The sequence below is a fragment of the Hevea brasiliensis genome, chromosome 14 (assembly GCF_030052815.1).
Source record: "Hevea brasiliensis isolate MT/VB/25A 57/8 chromosome 14, ASM3005281v1, whole genome shotgun sequence".
Lineage (NCBI taxonomy): Eukaryota > Viridiplantae > Streptophyta > Magnoliopsida > Malpighiales > Euphorbiaceae > Hevea > Hevea brasiliensis.
The window spans coordinates 12,693,084-12,715,751 of record NC_079506.1 but is presented as its reverse complement, the minus strand read 5'-3'; the positions used below and the strand labels follow the sequence as shown (position 1 = coordinate 12,715,751).

At 34.2% G+C, this 22,668-nt stretch overlaps 1 protein-coding gene across 1 annotated transcript in view; it reads right to left on the bottom strand.

Annotated features, from left to right (window-relative positions):
• Window positions 1–2,449: 2,449 nt before the first annotated feature.
• The window catches only part of LOC131173386 (disease resistance protein RPV1-like), a 49,465-nt gene continuing 29,246 nt past the window's right edge, over window positions 2,450–22,668 (bottom strand). Inside the window, exon 4 of the mRNA XM_058135703.1 lies at window positions 2,450–2,789. Coding sequence (XP_057991686.1) covers window positions 2,664–2,789 — 126 coding nt within the window. The 3' untranslated portion in view covers window positions 2,450–2,663. The remainder of the gene's footprint in view (window positions 2,790–22,668) is intronic.

The following is a 22,668-nucleotide window of genomic DNA, read 5'->3' as shown; positions in this document are numbered from 1 at the left end:
ACTTATGTCCCCTCCCACTGTGCGCACAATAGTAGTTGCTCCTTCATACATATCTTTCAATACTTGTATGTACCTAATAGATACCCTCTTTTGTTCTAACACATTCCATAAGATCTTTCTTGGAACACTATCATAAGCTTTCTCCAAATCAATAAAAACTATGTGTAGATCTTTCTTCACATCTCTATATTTCTCCATCAAGCTTCTAATGAGAAAGATCGCTTCCATAGTTGAACGACCGGGCATGAAACCAAATTGATTGAGAGAGATAGAAGTATCATGATGTAGTCGATGCTCCACAACTCTCTCCCACAACTTCATAGTATGGCTCATGAGTTTAATTCCCCTATAGTTTGAGCAACTCTGTATGTCTCCCTTATTTTTAAAAATAGGTACTAAAATACTCTTCCTCCATTCATCAGGCATTTTCTTTGAGTTTATAATCTTATTAAATAATTTAGTTAACCATGCCACTCCCATATCTCCCAAATACTTCCACACTTCAATTGGTATTTCATCGGGTCCACAGGCTTTACCCACTTTCATTCTCTTAAGTGCTTCCTTTACTTTTAAAGATCGAATCCTTCTAGTATAATTTACATTCTTTTCTATTGTTCTATAATCTATATTCACGCTATTACCATTTTGACTATTATTAAAGAGATCATTAAAATAATTTCTCCATCTTTCTTTAATGTCCTCATCTTTCACCAACACTTTTCCTTCTTTATCCTTAATGCACCTAACTTGATTGAGATCTTGACATTTTCTTTCTCTACTCCTTGCTAATCTATAAATATCTTTCTCCCCTTCTTTAGTTCTAAGTTTCTCATATAATTTTTCAAAGGCCTGTGCTCTTGCTTGACTAACTGCCTTTTTTGCCTCTTTCTTTGCTATCTTGTACTGTTCATATGCCTCATTATTATCACATTTAGGTAATTTCTTATACCATTCCCTTTTTCTCTTCACTACCTTTTGTACTTCCTCATTCCACCACCATCTCTCTTTTGAGGGTGGTCCATGTCCTTTAGACTCTCCAAGTACTTTTCTAGCTACTTCTCTAATCTTTAAAAAAAAAAAAAAGGAAAAACCATATTTGCCTTTGAGGAAGGTGCACATAGTTCTATTTAGTCGTCAAATTAAATGCAAAACGAAGAAGATGATATGAATGAAATGTAGAGATAAAGCAAAAGATCGAATAAGTAATGATTTTTCCCAAACTATCTTTTCTTTTCAATGGTCTCTCTCTAATATTTTGTTCTTTATGGCCGGCATTAATCAGAAATTTCAATTTCATACTTAATGGCGAAGGCATCTGTTGGGGCTTTTATTATGTGGGTTTCAACCATGGGAATTAATTAAGGTTTCGATTGTTTTATAAAAAAAAAAATTTATATATAAAAAATATTTTCAATAAAAATTATTTTTTGTGAAAAATATTTTTATTATTAATGCATGTATAAGTATTTTCATATTAATGAGATTGTCAAAGTTCTGTAAACGACGTTCTCCGTAAAAAGAAAATTTATTTTCCTTAAAATGGCTTAATTTTTCTTTTAACCTCAAAAATAATTTTCATTAATTTTTTTTTCTATTAATTACCCAAACACTAAAAAATATTTTCCAGAGTAAGTAACAAAAGCTTTCCTTTATTTTCTAGTCTTGCTTCCAGCAAAAAATGAATGCAATTTCTTCCTTCATCTTTGCTAGATGTGCCAATCCTACCCAACATCCCTATGTTTTCTTACTTTTAGTATTGACCATAACATCAATTATATCTTTAAAAATTATAAATGGAAAATAGGATGGACCCCAAACTCCATAATTTTCTCCTCATCCACGTGACAGTTAGCGGTGAAGCAAAATGAGGCCTCAACGAAACACTCTTCATCAAAACGTGTCCTCAATCCATTGAATGAAAGCAACAGGTGTGATGAGTTCGAAAGATACGGACCTTCATAATAACCATACCAATTTGCAAAATACCTCTTGCGAAATAAGATGAATTTATTACGTCCCTGCCTATTTCCAGATTCATATATGAAATCCACTCTACATTCAATTCTTTCATCGTTAAAATCATGACGATGTGCGGTGTCAACAACAATCGCTTATACCTGCAGATTCCAGAGAGGGGCAATTACCTGCAGCTAAGCGTTCTAAGCATGATGGAAGCTCTGGTAAACTTTTAAGACTCTCGCAATCGCTTAAATCAAGCTATTTCAACTTCAAAAGTTGTTTGATGCTTTCGGGAAGACTTGCTAAATTTGAGCACTCCCAGAGAAAAAACATTTCAACTCGCCCATGCTGCTTGGAATAGTCACGAGTCTTGAACAACCACCCAGATCAAGTTTTCAAGACGTTTCAAATTGCCAATGCTGCTTGGAATATTCACGGGACTTGAACATCCATAGAGATGAAGTTCTTCAAGACGTTTCAAATTGCCAATGCTGATTGGAAGACTCACGAGTTTATCACACCAATACAAGTACAATTCGACAAGTTGAGATAGATGCTTAATTGATGAGGGCAGTTGCTCTATTCCAGTTTCATCTAAAGTTAGAATCCTTATATTACACGGAATCTCTGGACAATCTTTCATTTTATTGCATTGAGCTAAATCAAGCTCAGGAAGCTTGCTCAGATTTTGAAGAGAGGAAATTTCAACCAAACTCACACATCCGTCCAAATATAAAAACTCCAGGTTTTGGGGCAAAGCTAGACAAGTCCGGAATCCCGATCAGGTTATCAGGGCAGCTGAGGTCCATTAATTTCAAATTTTCAAGAGGCTGTAATTAAATAGAAAAATAGCAATAAATTAGAAGATACAAATTAACTTCTTAAAATGTCATACCCATCCTACCTAATTAGGATAACTGTAATCTGAAACTAAATTGACAGAGTTTCCTCAAAACAATGGACTAATTAAATATAGGTAACCTATTATACACATGAATTTCTCAATCAATCATTGACAAAAATAGACTAACAGCCGTTAAATGACATCAAAATACAAAAGATACCTAGTTCATGATTAGAATTGTGCTAGTGATATACAACGTTTTTAAAGTGCCTTCATTCATAACTAGTGATATACAACGTTTCTAGAGTGCCTTCATTAATAATAATAATAATAATAATAATAATAATATGACAAGATCTAGGAACTGAAAAGGGAACATTAAAATCAAAGAAAGCAAAATTTTAGCTACTTTGGATTGCACTCGAAGGCTGCCTATGTATCTCTTTTGGAGGATCAGGTCCATGCAGCTCTTAAAATTTTAGCGAAATTTTGACAAAATTTCTCTTAAATTTTGATGTTTCTCCCTATTAAAATATCAAAAAAAATCAGACAATAATATCACAACCCAGAATAGGTTCACACCACACCAATTTCGCTAATTAATATGCCTCATTGTGATGACAAGTGAACATTGCCATGTTTATATTTCTTTATCACCTTAGTGCCACATGTTCAGTAAATAAATATTTTACAACTTTTAATCCAATCACAATATATTTTCCTCAAACATCACCGCTAAGAAAATTCAACAATAAATTTTAAATAAAATAACATTTGTTCTATTATGATCATAGAAATTATTTTAGTTATACATGATTTCCTAATTGTCCCAACGTTATGATCTAGTAGTTCATGACATGCACTGACCAAAGTCAAGCCTTGTCAATAATACAGTAGTATTGGTTATGCATTTCAATGATATCAAATTGCCTCTAGCTAGACTGAATTTGCCTCTTAATGAATTTTTACGTATATACATTTATATGTGAATACATGTGCACAAAAATTTACTAATAATCATTTTTCACTAAAAAGGCATGACTACACACACAAAAGGAAAGAAAATTTATTTATGCTTGTAACAACTATTACGTTCAGCACTCAGTGATCTCATATTGTACCAAGAAAACTTCTTGAAACTTTTAAAAGAAAGAAACATATCCAGGAAGTCATTAATTTTTTTTTTTTTTTTGACATGAGAGTAGCAAGGAATCATACATTAATCATTTACTTGCACAACAATTATTTCCACTATATACATATATCCCATAAATAACATTATTGCAAAAAAAAAAAAACCATATCTCATTGTCAAAATGTTATCCTACATTTCTCTTATTGAACATTATCCTAATGAATTCTTGTTTTATTCCATACTTTAGCTACAAATTTCCGTATGGACAATATCACACATTTTCAATGTCCATAACATCCTCCAGACAAAGATAATATTCAAATTAATTAGAGCTACAAATTACAAATAAATTAGCTAAAATATCCCAAGTTACTTGTATTGAATATCAAACATACTTATCAATAGATAACAAGCACCTCTAGCACCTTTAGACATCCATAAGCATGATTTAGCCCAAAATATTTATAATTTATCATCAATAATATGAAGATTCATCTCTAAAATCCTAATCCACAAGCCAATAATCACATCAATTTTTAATTATCCAACTTATGGCTCCATAAAAATATAATATCAAAAATAATACTCAATTCCAAAATTTTTCCAACAACTAGCATATTCTTGCTTCAACTCAATTCAACCCTTCACAACATAATTCTTCATTCTCAAGCTTCAACCAATCATATAAAATTTAAATACCATGAACTCACATATACCCATATACCAAAAATCCATATATGTATTTCTCAAAAATATTCCACAATCACATTAAAATTCAATAAACACTATATCCCATCTCCAATAATTTTAGTTCTATCAAAATCACTTATTCAATTTAACTCAATCCTTAATATGCAATTTAGCAGCTTGCACATTCAAATTTATATATCATGATCCAACCGTCAGATAAATCCCAAAATTTAACCATATATTCAAGACATCCATATACAACATCACTAAAACTTTTATCATCAAATTATCTCTACATCATGAGATACCAACATATTCATCTAACCCTTCAAATTCTGAATTTTTCAGAAATCATTCTTAATTAGACAACTCATACAAAATAATTTATATCTCATACACCACAAGTCTAAAATTCACCAAATTTGAACACAACAGCCTCAACATCCCAAAGATCATCTGTACCGAATTTCATAATTTTCTAAACATCCTAACTATTTATTTTTCTCAAATTTCAGTAGCCAAAATTCAGAATTCTAATTGCAGATAGCCTGTGTTCAACAATTTATTTCTCCAAATCCAACTGTTGAAAAATAACCAAAATTTAACCATAACTTTTCACATATAGATCTTTAACATATCCAAAAATCAACAGTAAAAGATAAACCAATCTTACCCAAACGGAAGACAAAGCTACTGCCCCTGCTTAACCACTGTTCTGCTAAAATTCATCATCTTCCACGCCTTTCTCTTTCTCTAATTTCTGATATTGTAGACCAAATTCCTTCTTTTCCCCTTGCTAGTATCCTCCTTCACTAGAAAAACTCTAAAGAATTTGGCCATCCTTCCTCCTTCCTTCTCTTCTTCTTCTTTTCCTTCTTCTCTCTTTCTTTCTTTTCCTTTTTTCCCCTTTTCTTCCTCTTTCCCGATTCTTCTTCCCATTCTTTTCTTTTTTCTTTTTTTCTTTTTTTTTATAGACCCTGTTGGAGGAATCATGTGTTGTCCACTTTTTTTAAATTAAATTTAATTTTGGTCCTTCAACTTCTCAAAAATCCTATTTTCTACCCCAAAACTTCTAAAACTTTTCTTTCAAGTCCAAGTTCAAATTAAAATTTTCTCCCTAAAACTTTATAAATTTTATTTCTATTTCTAATAATAACTATATTTAATATTTTCTCAACAATTGGGGTATTACAATTCTTTTCCCTAAAAAATGAATTTCGTCCTCGAAATTCCACAACTTAAGGAACCACAAAGTCTAATCCAAAACCACCACGCTTCCGCTGAAATTAAACTCTGTTTCTCCATATAATAAAAGCAACTATCATACAACAATCACTTCAAAACCCAGTAAAGCAAGACAAAACCTAATGCTCTGATTACTAGAGTCCACTTCAGAACTTATGCTCCCATTTTAGTTTATAATATCTCCCTTTATATTATTATATTGTGCATAGTTAGTCTTTAAACCCATAATCATATATTTGTTCTTAATCTTAGTAGAGCTAGCTACAAATTATTTTATAAACTTAACTATTTATACCTGACACAATTGTCTTCCCTATGATCTTATGTTTTCCACTGCATATAAACACCGCAATTGATTCATTCTCATAACTCATGACATATCATTATTATCAAACATTAAAATTCATTATTCAAGTCAACATTTGCTATACAAAGCTATACAATAGTCCCATAATCCCCAAAGGATGCAAATTCCTCTTTAATACAAATATCATTATCTCCATGATACTTGTCAAACTATGATTGATATACCATTTGAAAATTCTATCCATTTCATTATTTCTCACTCTAAAATTTATTACTAACTAAGACTCCAAATTAATTTCCAAGGCATAGATCCTATTACACTCCGATATGTATCCTGTTAAATCTGCTGGCATCTCAACTATTTATAATAAACTTTGACAGCCTGAGAGCAATGCTGGCATCTTCGGCTCTATGATGACACTACTGAAGGCCCAAGAGCAATAAAAATGCTGGTCATGCACAATGCGTAGAGCAGCCCCCAAAGGGCAAATAAGCTGGCATCCACCTAGAGGAGCAAATGCTAACTCCATGAAAATGACTATCTAGTAATGTTGATGCTGATGCTGATGCTGATGCTAATGCTAATGCAGATGCAAATGCTGCAAGCATCACTCTAGGAGAGCAATTAAAAATAAACTAGTCATACTCATGTGCAGAGCTACCCCCAAAGGGCGAACCACCTGATATATGCCCCAAAGGCTATGTATATATCAAGCTCTATCCCAAAGACAGTATAATGCTGAAATATTAACTCTGTCATCAAAGGGTGATCTAACAGGTACATATAAGAATGTAACAAGGCTCTTAATTCACCTTAATCTTTCATAATCCTCATTAGAACCAACCATTCTTTCTCATCATGTAAGCATAAGACTCCCAATAAAATTTAATGATCACACATTATAACTTCTTTTTATTACTAACACTCTTCTATTCACATATCACATTTGATATCTTCATAAGACCCATAGTTCTCTTGTAGCACTCCATCAAGATATATGCTCTATAATATAATATTTAAATAAAAATCTCCAGTTACTGATATATCTTATACTCCTTAATATTTTGATTTTACTAGCATCAACAACCACCATAATTGTCATTTACAATCATAATAACATCACGGTCATGTTGAGCCAGTTCCTCATAATTCAATAAAATCATTGCCACCAAGTATATCATGATCACATAACTCATATAACTATAATTTTAAAAATATATCATCACAAGACTAATTTAATTTTTCCAACTCGTATTTACTTTCTAGTTCACTCTATCACATTTTTACTATCCATATTTATACTTACCAAGTTTCCACTTTCAAATTTTCTTTGTTAAAAATATAAATTTGATCGTCATAGATTACATGATTAGAGAATATGTGTACCTGAAAATACGCTTATTTCCATGATTTTCTATGAACAATGAAGAACGGAAGCGAATAGGTAGGTTCACAACTCTTAATATCTACAGCTTTCAAATTCTATATGAATTCTATCTGATGTTAAATGGGGTTATCAGAATATATATATATAGATATTTATATATAGGACTGAGAGTTGGGGCCTCTTCCTTAGTGGGCTTATGGACAGCCTGACCCATTATAGGTTTGTCTAATCACATGACCCAATCCAGTTAGATATTGCTAATTACTAAACCTATTATTTGATATCATTATTTAATTTGTCAATGAGCCTAACAATTGATTAATGCTAATCCACATCCAGATACAAATAAATAATCCAACAATCCCCCACTTGGATAGCAGTAATCTATTTATTAAACTAAAAATACAGATTAATAAAATACAAAACAATATCTAATAACAAGTACGCAATTTAACCTATAAAATCCAGTTAATGTAATGACAAACAAAATAACATTGAATCCGATAGGAAAAATAATATTATATACATGTGCTAACAAAATCTCAAAAATAAAAAACTGAATTTAAATGGATTATGTGCTAATTACTAAACCTATTATTTGATATCATTAGTTAATTTGTCAATGAGCCTAACAATTGATTAATGCTAATCCACATCCAGATACAAATAAATAATCCAACAATCCCCCACTTGGATAACAGTAATCTATTTATTAAACTAAAAATACAGATTAATAAAATACAAAACAATATCTAATAACAAGTAAGCAATTTAACCTATAAAATCCAGTTAATGTAATGACAAACAAAATAACATTGAATCCGATAGGAAAAACAATATTATATACATGTGCCAACAAAATCTCAAAAATAAAAAACTGAATTTAAATGGAATATGTGACAAGATATGTTCAAAAACAATGGTCTAAGCATTCCATACAAATGCTAACCCAAATGTAATATAAAACAAACTCCCACTAAACCAAAGCATCATCAAAAGTTTTCACTACACCCATATGCGCAACATGCTTCTGAAAAACACTAATGGGCAAAGCTTTGGTTAACGGATCCACAATCATTCAATCCGTAGTAATATGTTCAATTCGAGTCTGTGATTCACGAATCTTCTCTCGAACAAATAGGAATTTGACATCAAAATGTTTAGTTCGACTAGAATTCCTATGATTTTGAAAGAAGCAAACAGCAGGAGTATTGTCGCAATAAATGGTCAAGGGCCTTGAGATGCTCTCAACAACAAGCATACCAGAAATTAATTTCTTTAATCAAATAGCTTGACAAGTGGCCTCGTAACAAGCAACATACTCTGCTTCTATAGTGGAGGTAGCGTTAAGTGTTTATTTGGCACTTTTCCAAGAAACAGCTCCTCCAGACAATATGAAGATGTAATCAAAAGTAGATTTTCTATCATCTACACAGCCTGTACAGTCAGAATCAGAGTACCCAATGACTTCTAGATTTATAATTCTTAGTACCCTAAAAATATCTCTTAACTTTCTTTGTAGCTTTCCAGTGACTCCATCCACGATTACTCAAGTATCTACCAAGGACACTAATAGCAAATGCTATATTAGGATGAGTGCATACTTGAGCATATATCAAGCTCTCAATTGCAGAACCATATGGAATATTTTCCATTTCAGTCCTTTCCTTGTCATCTTGAGGACACTGAGCTTTAGAGAGTTTCTCACTTGAGAGAACAGGTGCAATTATGGATTCATCAGTAAGTTCAGTAGGTGCATCAACCCTTAAGGCTAAATCTAGTTGGGCTATTGCAAGGTGCATGCTCAGAGACTCTTTCCATTCATCAAAATTGGAGTCATTCAGAGTTTTCACAGCAGATAATTGCATAGAAACAACAGCTGAAATCAAATAATAAAGGAAACATGAATTATGTATATAACATAATCACAAAACTAAAGCTTCCTTTCAGATCCAGCTAAGAAAGCAATTATGAATAAAACTGTTATTTATTATAATCCTGCCTAAAGGTCCCAGATTACAATAAAATCAAGAAAACTCATTGAATTCATCAAATATATATATATATATATATATATATATATATATATATATATATATATATATATGTAAACCAACATCTTTAACACTTTTATACCGATAGGGTATTAAAAAATATTAAAGACAATTAACAAATAATATTATAACCAACAATAACATATTATATTAATAGTGTTATACCGATGGGTATATCCACTATTAATATGATCCAAATAGTTCTTGAAATCCATGGAATAAATTTTTAAACAAATTAACAAAACAATTTTATGACTAGTCCCACGATAGGTGAGCTCATAATCATAAAAGTGTTTACTATAATCAGAATTTCTATGGACACTATATTATGAGCATAGTAATAATGTTAATACTCATAAATATGTTCTCAACATGCCTGAATATAATTAGTTCAATAAAACCAATAACTATTAATAAACATATAATATTACCATAATTAATAAACACATAATCGAATAGAATTGTAAATATTTTATACTCTTGACTTTTATTAAATTAATTATATATGACAGTATGCAGGTTTGATATGGGCTACGAAATTCAATCATATTCAATCATAATCACTATACGACTATTTCAAAAACCAACATACAGCCATGTGGATTTTGAAATTTAATATTGATGTGGCCCAACCGCAAGTGCACGGGTTGTACAAGCAATATAGAAAAGATATCGTTCCCACGAGGAGTTGTGTTAATGATCAAATTTTTTATATAGAAATTAACTAATTTGAACTATCTTTGAAATTAACGTAATAAATTGATAGATATTGAAGTGTGAAATCTATATGTGTAAAATTTATAATCTATTCAACAATGTAATGATTTAATTAAATTTGCATCAAATTAAAATAAGCAAATTAAAATATGGCAAGATTTAAAATGGCAAGCAATTAAACTCAATTAGAAATTAACAATGATAAAAAGGGCGATTCCGGAGTTCGAGAGTTCATATTCAAGCTATTTTGGGATTTTTAAATTGGTTATCCAATCTTGTGGAACTTACGGGTTTTAAGGAGATTAATTCTTAAATCCTTTGAATACCCTTTCGAGTGGGACAAAGAGTGCCTTAATCAATCTAATCCTACTTTTATGGAGTTAAAATTAATCAAGACCCATTAAGTTTCTTAATTAATCTGTAAATCCTCTTAATCCTTAGTCTATTTCTAGATCTAAGTTAATTAAGTCTAATTTCTTGATTATCTATCACAAGGTTTTCTCCTTTCGGTGCTTCAACCATGGATTAAGAATAACACTTAATGGGATCCTACACTAAGCATGTCAATGAGCACACAAGAAATGAATAAAACTCATTAAAACCACAAAATATGGATTACCTAATCAAAATCCATAAAATATCTCAAATATTACATCCCAACTCCAGAATCTAATAAAAACTACTCACTATCCATAATATTTACAAGAAATTCTGAGTTAATATGGAAATAAATCTTAAATCTAAGCTAAGAACTAATAAACCCAATACAAGAAAGATAGGAAATGATGTACGAAAATCCGCAAGTATACGGGTCGTCTCAAGTAATAAAGTGATGAATCAAGTATCGTTCCCACGAGGATTTGCTGTTTGATTACTAAACTATGAATGAAGCGATTATTTGGGCTAATGATTAATGAATAAATGGTAAATGTAAATGAGCAAGGTAAATTGATTAATCTAATTGAAATGTGTAAAGAGCAAATAAATAAATTCTAATTCTAGTTCACAATTAAACTAAAATTAACAATGGGTAATTTAAACGAAAGTCTAATTATGGTAAAAGTGATTCCAGAGTTGGGGGTTTATGCATAAATTAATTGAGATTTGTCTTGGGCATTCCAATTTTTAGGGAAAAATAGAGTTTGAAGGAAATTGATTCTAAATCCCTTTGATATCTTTTTCAAGCAAATCAAAGTGTATTCTAAAATAACCAAACCTACTTTCGTATGTATTTGATTACTTTAAAACCCATTAAGTTTTGTAACCAATAATTAATTCCTCTTAAAGTCCTAGTTTATTTCTAAATCTAGGTAATTTTAAGTTCCAATCCATGATTACCCATCAATGACTTTCACCTTTCGGTCCTTCAATCAAAGATTAACACAATACCCAATGGGTACCAACATTAGGCAAGTAAATCAAGCACACAAGGAAGGAATCAAAACTCATATTCATATAAAATAAGGAAATACCCAGTCCAAATCCACAAATTAATCTAAGACATATTTCCCAACTCTGAAATCTAAAGAAATTACTCACTCATGATGGTATTTACAAGAAATATTGATGGAAAAGTAAAGGAAAACATGATAAAAGGACTGAAATAGAAAAACCCAGGTGGAAGAACCAAAGTCTCTGGTTTCTGGAGCTCCAAAACTGGTGCAGTAGCTCCTCCCCAAAAGAAAATGGCGTCTCCTCCCTTTTCTCTATTCTATTTTTCTTTCCTTTTTTTTTTCTTTTCCCTTCCTCTTGTGGCAAAAATAAAGAAATGATGAATTTATATGGTCCCTAAAAGTTGCCCTAAAAGTAATAAAAGATAAGGAGTGGATAGGAAATGAGGTGTAAAATTATCCAAGTCAGCAGCACTATTCACGTTCTGGGCATTCTGCTTAGGGTTCAGCTTAACCCTAAGCAGCTTCTTAGCAAATTTTAGCCTCTGGTCGCACTGTCTGCTTAAGGTTAAGCAGACCTTCAAGAAATCTCATGCACTTAGAGTAGAATGGACTCTTCTGCTGGTGCTTGACTTGTGCTGCTCCTTAAGTACTGCCGCTTTACCCTAAGCATGACCTTAAGCAAAGTCTCAAGCAAATTTCGGCTAGTTTGCTCTTTCAAGGCTTGATTTCTTCAACTTTCCTCCATGCTTAAAGAACTTCAAATCTCTTCAAATTATTTCCTATTGCACTCATTGATCTTCGATTTTGCCACAAAAGCCTATCAAAACAACAAAAATTACGAAAATCAAATATAAAGTATCTAAAATTAACAAATAAGATAAAATAAAGCTAAAAACATAAAATATACTAAAATATGAGGGCAAAATGGATGCAAAACTACCCTAAAATGCCTATATGAATTGAGTATAACAAATTCCCCCAAACTCAAACCTTTGCTTGTCCTCAAGCAATTTAAAAACAATTAATGCAATTTGGGGTACCTTACCTTAAATTTATGAAAATTACTTATCCAAACTCTCAAGCTTACCTTTAGCCACCAACACACCATATACCCACTTTCAAGATGCAAAGAATTCAATCCTTACCAAAGTTATCACCACTTAGCCTTGGGTCAATTATCCATATCATTAAACCCAAACCAATCAATCACAAAGAATAATCATGCCTAAATAGACTATAGGGTAATCCATAAACTAAAGTGTCCCAAATAATGATGGAGGTAAATGAATGTATTAGTGATATCACAATCCCATAGGCAATTCTCCTATTCCAATCTCCACTAATGTAGCCAAACACTATCAAAAGATCAAAAGGACTTTCAAGGGTTGTAATGGGGCTAAGGGGGTGATAAAGTGGCTAACAAGGAAAGGATAAAGGTAACAAAATATGAGAATAATCAAATTATTAAAAGATCAAGACACACAAAAATTTTTTTTTTCTCCTTTTTTTTTTTTTTTTTTTTTGAATCAAATGGGGGAAGGAACTTTACAACTATTCACCAATGCTAGCATATAATGTTGAAGCTTTTAGAGGGACTACATAAATAACATTGACTTTCAATTATAATTGTCCCTTTCAATTCACCCCCAAACTCATTTCTTTGTGTACTTGGGTGGTGAATTAATTTACATACCATAATTGAATTTGCTAGCTTTTTTTTTTTTTTTTTAGTCACTTCTCCCAACTAATTATTATTATTATTATTATTTTTTTTTTTTTGAAAAGTGTATCTATCACTCAAAGAATTATTCTCATGGAGGGTAGGTAAGTGTTTGGGTTTATGGCTAGGCATTAATGTGGGTTCCAAAGGAATAAGAGGGATAAATATAGGCTCAAATTGGTTCCAAAGGGAAATTTTTAAGTGAGGTTGGCTAAGGCTAAAATATGGATTTAAAATTCAAATAATGCCTAGATCATTTCTTTTTCAAGTGCATGCTATGATTTCGCCTTGAAAGGTTTAGAAAGATTGTTCTAAGATTGGTGAGACATCAATTAGCTACTTCTCACCCTAGAGTTTTTTCTAAGCACTCAAAGTCAATGCAATTGATTGGGTGGCCCTTGGCTAAGAAGATATAAACTAAAGCAAGAATCTAATAACTTTGCACCTATCTAGAACTTTCAATCCATCAAACCCTTCTAAAAGTAAGCTCAATTGCTCTTTAAAGCAATTCTCAATCCTCTAAGGACAAGGTAAAATTTTATTTTTATGATATGCATGATCCTAAAATGAATGCATAAATCAAATTAAAACTAAGTGTAATCTATATGAAAACTATATGCAAATGTATGTGTATGAGTATAGACATGTGTGTGGTATATGTATAAGTGTATGGATTATCTATATATGGATGAATGAAATGCAATAAATGAATGAAAGAAAATTTTAAAGAAAATTTTGCAAAAATTTTGCCCTCACCCCCAAACTCAAATGAAACATTGTCCTCAATGTTTAAAATGAATGCAAAGATGGGCAAAATTGTGTGAACTAATCAATTAATGAAATATATACAATTGGGGATTTAATTAATATAAGCTCAAGTATTTCAATTAGCTCAAAATGATATTAACAATGAAGCTTTAGAGAGAAAAAAGTGAAAAGGTGTAACACCCTAGGCAAATCCCACATCGGCAAAACACGGGAGAGATGCTGGGTTTATAAGTTGGTGGTTTGTAACCCCTAATGACGCGTTTTAAAACCGTGAGGGTTTCGGTCCAGAGCGGACAATATCACTAGTGGGCCGAGCCATTACATTTGTGGTATCAGAGCCGCTCCGCGTGCAACCTTGAGCGATGGTCGGGCAAACCTCAGCGAGGACGCTGAGTCCCATAAGGGGGGTGGATTGTAACACCCTAGGCAAATCCCACATCGGTAAAACACGGGAGAGATGCTGGGTTCATAAGTTGGTGGTTCGTAACTCCTAGTGACGCGTTTTAAAACCATGAGGGCTTCGGCCCAGAGCGGACAATATCACTAGTGGGCCGGGCCATTACCACAAATGTAATGGCCCGGCCCACTAGTGATATTACCACAAATGTAATGGCCCGGCCCACTAGTGATATTGTCCGCTCTGGGCTGAAGCCCTCACGGTTTTAAAACGCGTCAATAGGGGTTACGAACTGTCAACTTATGAACCCAGCATCTCTCCCGTGTTTTGTCGATGTGGGATTTGCCTAGGGTGTTACAATCCACCCCCCTTATGGGACTCAGCGTCCTCACTGAGGTTTGCCCCACCATCGTTCAAGGTTGCACGCGGAGCGGCTCTGATACCACAAATGTAATGGCCCGGCCCACTAGTGATATTGTCCGCTCTGGGCTGAAGCCCTCACGGTTTTAAAACGCGTCACTAGGAGTTACGAACCACCTACTTATAAACCCAGCATCTCTCCCGTGTTTTGCCGATGTGGGATTTGCCTAGGGTGTTACAAAAGGTATCCCAAATGTATGAATTTACACTGCTTAAGATGTTGCTTAACCTGTTGCGTAGGGTAAAGTGAAAGCATAAGCATTGGCATAAGCACTGGCAACATACCATAAGCATAAATAGTAGAAGGGTAAGCCGTTACCTCAAAATGATGTTAAACATATGCAGTCTCAAAGAAAATTTGTGCAACTCATCAATATCAACAAAATTAGGATTGAAGAAAAGATAAAGTGCAAAAGTAATGTGCAGGAATATGAAAAAGTGTAAAAATATAAAATCTAACATTTAGATAAAAAATTAAACCAAAAAGCATTCACAGAGTAACTATATGCAGAGCAGAAAATAAAATAAAATAAAATAAAGTAAAGTAAAGGAAAGAAGTGCAAGTATAATCATAAAAACTAATTACCAAAGTATTACAACTATTACCAAAGTTTGAAAATTAAAATAAACAGATTACAAAATAAACCTAAAACAGAAATTAGAACTATTGCTACTGATCAAGCTCTGCTGTCAAGGCTTTGCTGTCGCGTCGAGATCCGCCTGTGTTCTGCAGTAGGTTCATTGTGATCCGAAGCTTCAGAAGCAGTTTCCAAATTTTTTGTGAGGTCTTTCATTTCTTGAAACATGGCTTGGCCCCAATGATATAAATTGTTGTAGGATTGGGCCAGTTTGTTGTAAAGCTCCAACATTTGAAGTTGATGTTGCTTCTGTTTCTTTTTAAAAGATAAAAATCTCTTTTTAAGTTTCTTTTCTAGCTTCTTCTTTTGGTTAACCTGCTGCTGACCCATGGTTTCAATTTTGATTTCTAAACTCTTTAAGGTAGCAAGGATTTCTGTGGTGTCAGGTGAGGGAACAGATGGTTGGACAGTAAAACTTGCTATTCTGGATTCCAAGGATCTTAAGAGAGATAAAATGTCTCACAAAACCGTGGGGTACCGGTTGGTTGTGGTTCTCTGGTGCAAAGGTAGTGGGGTCTGTAGTACCGGTGGTATCGTGGATGTCAGTAATGCAGTATAGGTATGGCCTATTTTCTCACAAACATCCATATGCAGCAACATTGTGCTGTCTATATATGATTCCCCAGAAACTGGCAGAATTTATATAGGCTAGCATCAAAGCTAAATGAGTTTGCTATAGCAGTTATATACCCCCCAAAAACTATACTACCTTTAGTATGCTTCGTGACAATTTGGTGCCAATGAGTAGCTATGAAATGGGCTGTGCTTACTTGTTTTCTCTCCTTCATGCACCACAAGAGAAACAAGTCACCAGCACCCACAATACTGTTACTGTGTCCCCTTCCTAAAACAGTGTAAGAAATGAACCTATGGAGGTATTTCAATACATGATCAACTATCCTAGAGGCTTTTGCAGTCCTCTGTCTATAATAACCCCCAAAAGGTGCAATATCCTTCCAGAATTGAACAGGGTCATAAACAGTTTGCTGCCACTCAATATTTTTATACCCCGAATCCTGAAAACCAAAAATTGCATTCATAGCATCCATGTCTAACTCCCTATCAATTCCAGCACATCGAAAATATATCACATCTTTATGTTCAGGCACTGTTGGTTTGAAATTCAGCCTTAAGGAACTCAAAAATTCCAGGGTCAAATCCTTGTACACTGGTTCCCTAATTTTAGCAAAATCAGTCCAGCTAACAGCATCCAAATAGCAAATACAGAGTCATAAATGCCTAATTCTTTCAAAATCTGCTCATCCATATACTTGTTTGCCAAAATAGGTTTAAAAACTAATTTCTCATAGGCATTTTTCATATCCATATCCCTAAAAGCCCAAGGTTATGGAGAAATTACCTCCTCTATATTATCGGCAGATGACGCAGGTGCTGGAGAGTGTAAGGGAGACAGAGGTTCTGGTGTTTGGACCATCGTGCCGGAGTTTGCAGGAAGACTCAGTCCTTTTGTCGATCGGTTCAGAGGATGGCTGAGGTGGAGAATTTAGGTCGAAAGGAACAGAGGGTACTCATTTTCGTTTTCCGACAGGGGTTTCCTTGGGTCTACCTACAACCCTTTTAGTTTTGCCTTTGGTTTTCGTTTGAGTAGGCGCAGGCTCAGGCACTGGTTCTGGGGAATGGGTGTCGAGAATTGGTGTTTCATTTTGCGGTTCAGTTTGCGGCGAGAGGGGAGTTGGCGGAATGAGAGGTGGTATTTGGCTTGGGGGTAGTGGTGGTGACTGAGGTGGTGGCGATTGAGGTAATGGCGGCGTTTGTGGTGGCGGTGACTGAGGTGGTGGCGATTGAGGTAATAGCGGCGTTTGTGGTGGCGGTGACTGAGGGAGCGGCGGACTGGGGCTGGGGTTAGTGTTTGTGGGCAATGAGGATGGAATACCCATTTTTGATTTGACAGAATGTCGAAATCTACTGAGTTTGGGTTTGTGGGTAGACCACATTTTAATTCTTACCATTTTAATGAAAAGAAAGAAACCTTTCGGCTTCCCGTAAAGATTGCCGGAAAAAATGGCGTGGGAAAGGAATCGACGAGGTTTATCGGGAGTGTGGGCGAGGCTTTTGGAAAATTGGCGGACATTTTGGGCTATTTTAAATTGTGGGGCAGACTTGTGGTAATATGGGCCATGCTTGGGGTTAAGCATAAGGTTCAGCAGAATTTGCTTAAGACTCTGCTTGACAAGCAATGTCATCAGCAAGTTTCGGCAGGTTTTGGGAAAAATTGTGGTTTTGCTTACCAAAAACAGTCCAAAAGCTATGGAATTCTATTATGACCCTCAGCAATTACCAAATACACACAAACACCATAAAATTGAGGGATTTAAGTTCATCATCTCTTAGCACTCATCAAACACAATATATTTTCATTTAGCTCATGCAAGCATTTTTCAATTAAGGCACTAATTGTGATTACCTTTTTGCACACTTAATGAAATGGTCTTCTTTCTAAACTTATACCAAAAGCACATTTTCAGCAGCATTTGAGACAAGTTCCAATCAATCAAAAATTGCAGAAAAGACATAGAAATTGACCTTTTAAGCAGCATGAACAGTAGCATAAACAGTAACCAAAATCTGCAGATTACAAAAACTAGCAGCAATTCAAACAAAAACATGCAAATTCCTATCAGACTACAAAATTATATATACACTAAAAGGTGAAACTCAACAAACATTATTTTTGCACTTCAATAAAGCTCACATCAGTCCTAAATATCAAAATTGATCCTCATCTAAGTTGCATTTCACAGAATTTACACAAAACACAAAATCAAACATGTGCTATCAAGTAGATTGCAATATCAGCAATTTAGCACAGGTTTAAAGGTGTTACTGTTCACAGGTACTGGATAAATTGCAGAATTTTGCTTATACTTGCCCCCTTCAATTCTTTCTTTTTGCTACAAGTGTTAATTTGCCCCATCTTCATGAATGACCTACAAAAGATAAACAAATGTCACTTTTGAGATTAATGAGGGTGAAAACTGAAAATGAAATGAAATGGAAAATTAATGAACTATAAAAGGATACGCTTGGGTTGCCTCCCAAGAAGCGCTTGTTTAAGGTCTTAAGCTTGACCTTCCACTCCAATTCACCTAAGTATCCCTGATTGGAGAACTAAGCCATGAAACCTCTACAACCTTTTGTGTGGGTTCTCCAACAATATAATGCTTTAATCTCTGCCCATTAACTTTAAAAGTCCCTGAGGTTTCATTGCCTATCTCAACAGCTCCATAGGGGTATACTTTTATAACAGTGTAAGGCCCTGACCATCTTGACTTTAATTTTCCTGGAAATAACCTTAACCTAGAGTTGTATAGAAGAACAACATCACCTTCCTAAAATTCTTTCCTCCTAATATGCTTATCATGCCATCTCTTAGTTCTTTCCTTGTAAAGCTTGGCGTTTTCATAAGCATCCAATCTAAGTTCCTCAAGTTCATTTAGTTGCAGCATTCTTTTTTCTCCTGCAGTTTTTAAGTCAAAATTCAGTGTCCTTATGGCCCAATATGCTCTATGCTCCAACTCCAAAGGTAAATGACAAGCTTTCCCATAAACCAATCTAAATGGGGTGGTGCCAATAGGAGTTTTAAAAGCTGTTCTATAGGCCCAAAGAGCATCATCTAACTTTAGTGACCAATCTTTCCTTGAACTATTCACTGTTTTCTCAAGAATTCTTTTCAGCTCTCTATTGGAGATCTCCACTTGACCACTAGTTTGTGGATGGTAGGGTGTTGCAATCTTATGCTTCACTCCATATTTTTGTAATAATCTTTCAAATTGATGGTTGCAAAAATGAGAACCTCCATCACTTATAATAGCACGTGGAGTTCCAAATCTTGTAAAAATGAACTTTTTAAGGAATTTAATCACAACTCTAACATCATTAGTTGGAGATGGTATAGCTTCAACCCATTTGCTCACATAATCTACTCCAACTAAAATGTATTTGTGTCCCAAGGATGATGGAAAAGGTCCCATGAAATCAATGCCCCACACATCAAATAGTTCCACTTCCAATATATTTTGGAGGGGCATTTCATCTCTCTTTGAGATATTACCCATCCTTTGACACCTATCACATGCATTTACAGACTTCCTCACATCCTTAAACATGTGTGGCCAAAAGAACCCTACTTGAAGAACTTTTTCTGCAGTCTTTGTCACACTCATATGACCCCCATAAAGTGAAGAATGGCAATCTTTAATAACATTCCCTATCTCCTCATCAGCTAAACATCTTCTAATTAGCCCATCTCCACATCTCTTGAACAAAAATGGCTCCTCCCAATCATAATCCTTCACATCAAAAAGAAACTTCTTCTTTTGCTGCCATGTTAGATCAGGTGGAAGGATTCCACACACTAGATAGTTCACAAAATCTGCATACCAAGGGACTTGTGCATTCATGATTACTAATAGTTGCTCATCAGGAAAATAATCATCTATTGGGGGCTCTTTTCCCAAATTATCTCCTTGTTCTTGCCTCAATCTAGATAGATGATCCGCTACCACATTTTCTACTCCTTTCTTATCTTTAATTTCCAAGTCAAACTCTTGAAGGAGTAGCACCCACCTTATCATCTAGGTTTAGCCTCTTTTTCTGAAGGAGATACTTGATAGCTGCATGATCCGTGTACACTATTACCTTTGACCCCACAAGATAGGACCTGAATTTGTCCACTGCAAATACTACTGCCAAAAACTCTTTCTCTGTAGTAGAGTAATTTATTTGAGTATCATCCAAGGTCCTACTTGCATAGTATATTGCATACACCTTCTTATCTCTCCTTTGTCCCAAAACAGCCCCAATGGCATAATCACTAGCATCGCACATTAACTCAAAAGGTAATGACCAATCGGGTGGCTGCATAATAGGAGCAGATATCAAAGCTTCCTTTATCCTGCAAAAAGCATTCATACAATTAGTATCAAAATTAAATTCCACATCTTTACTCAATAAATTGGTAAGAGGTTTAGAAATCTTAGAGAAATCCTTGATGAATCTCCTGTAAAATCCAGCATGCCCCAAGAAACTCCTCACTCCCTTCACAGATGTTGGGGGTGGCATTTTCTCAATAATTTCTACCTTTGATTTATCCACCTCAATACCCCTATTTGACACAAGACGTCCCAAAACAATTCCTTCTTGTACCATAAAATGGCACTTTTCCCAATTCATAACTAAATTGAACTCTTCACATCTCTGCAAAATCTTAGACAAGTTAGATAAGCATTCATCAAAAGATTTACCATACACAGAAAAATCATCCATGAACACTTCCATAATACCTTCAATCATGTCAGAAAATATGGACATCATACATCTTTGAAATGTAGCAGGGGCATTACATAGTCCAAATGGCATCCTTCGATATGCAAAGGTACCATAAGGACATGTGAAGGTAGTTTTATCCTGATCATCTGGGTGAATAGGGATCTGAAAGAACCCTGAATAGCCATCCAAATAGCAAAAATAAGAATGATGAGTTAGTCTCTCAAGCATTTGATCTATAAATGGTAATGGAAAATGGTCCTTTCTGGTTGCATTATTCAATTTCCTATAGTCTATACACATTCTCCATCCATTCTGATCCTTGTAGGTATTAGTTCATCATTTTCATTTTTCACTACCGTGATGCCCCTTTCTTAGGTACAACATGGATCGGACTTACCCAATTGTCAGTAAAGTGGTAAATAATACCTGCATCAAGCAATTTCAAGATCTCCTTTTTCACAACCTCTTTCATATTTGGATTCAATCTCCTTTGTGATTCTCGAGAGGCTTTATGGTCATTTTCCAACAAAATTCTATGCATGCACACAGAAGGATGTATTCCTTTAATATCATCAATGGTATAACCAATTATTCTTCTATGCTTCCTAAGAACTCTCAATAATTTTTCAACTTCACAATCAGTCAATTTAGCACTAACAATCACAGGATATGTAGAATTTTGACCTAGAAAAGCATACCTGAGATTTGTTGGAAGAGGTTTCAACTCTACCTTCGGTGCTTCACCTTTTTCAAGCTTTGATGATGAAGTTGTTTCTTGCTTCAAGTTCCCAATCTTTTTAATATCAGCCATAGGCAAAGGTGGGTTTCCTTCCAAAATTGTAGCATATTCTGCAGCTTCTTCAATCTCATCCCATTTTTTGATGTTATGAACCAAACAAGCTTTTAAAGGATCTTTAGGATGTTGCTTTTTAAGCACTTCTCTAACCTCTTCATCTATCACATCAACTCTCAAGCATGAGTTTGAATCATCTTTCTTTTTCATTGCTTGAAACAAATTAAATTCAAATTTATCTTACCCAAATTATAATGTAAGCCTCCCATTTTTTACATCAATCACAGCTCCAGCAGTAGCAAGGAAAGGTCTACCAAGAATAATAGGAATGTGTACATCCTCCTCCATTTCCAATACCACAAAATACACTGGTATGAAAAATTTTCCAACTTTCAGAGGAACATTCTCAATCACCCCAATTGGAAATTTAATAGACCTATCTGCTAACTGTAGTGATATGGTAGTAGGCTTCATTTCTCCAATCTTCACTTTCTCATAGATAGACAATGGCATCAGACTAACACTGGCTCCAAGATCACATAAAGCCTTATCTATACTGATATCCCCAATGTGACATGGTATGGAGAAACTTCCAGGATCTTTCAGTTTGGGTGGAAGCTTATTTTGCAAAATAGCACTGCTTTCTTCCGTGAGAGCTACAGTCTCAAATTCCTCCAATTTCTTCTTGTTAGATAAAATCTCCTTCAAAAATTTAGCATATGAAGGCATTTGTGCTAAAGCATCAGTGAAAGGAATAGTCACATGCAAAGACTTCAATACCTCCAAGAACTTCCCAAATTGTTTATCCAATTTTGCTTTCTGAAATCTTTGTGGGAATGGTAAAGGTGGCATGTAGGCTTTAGGTGCAACATATTTAGGTTCTTCTTCTTTGCTCTCCCTCTCCTTACTTC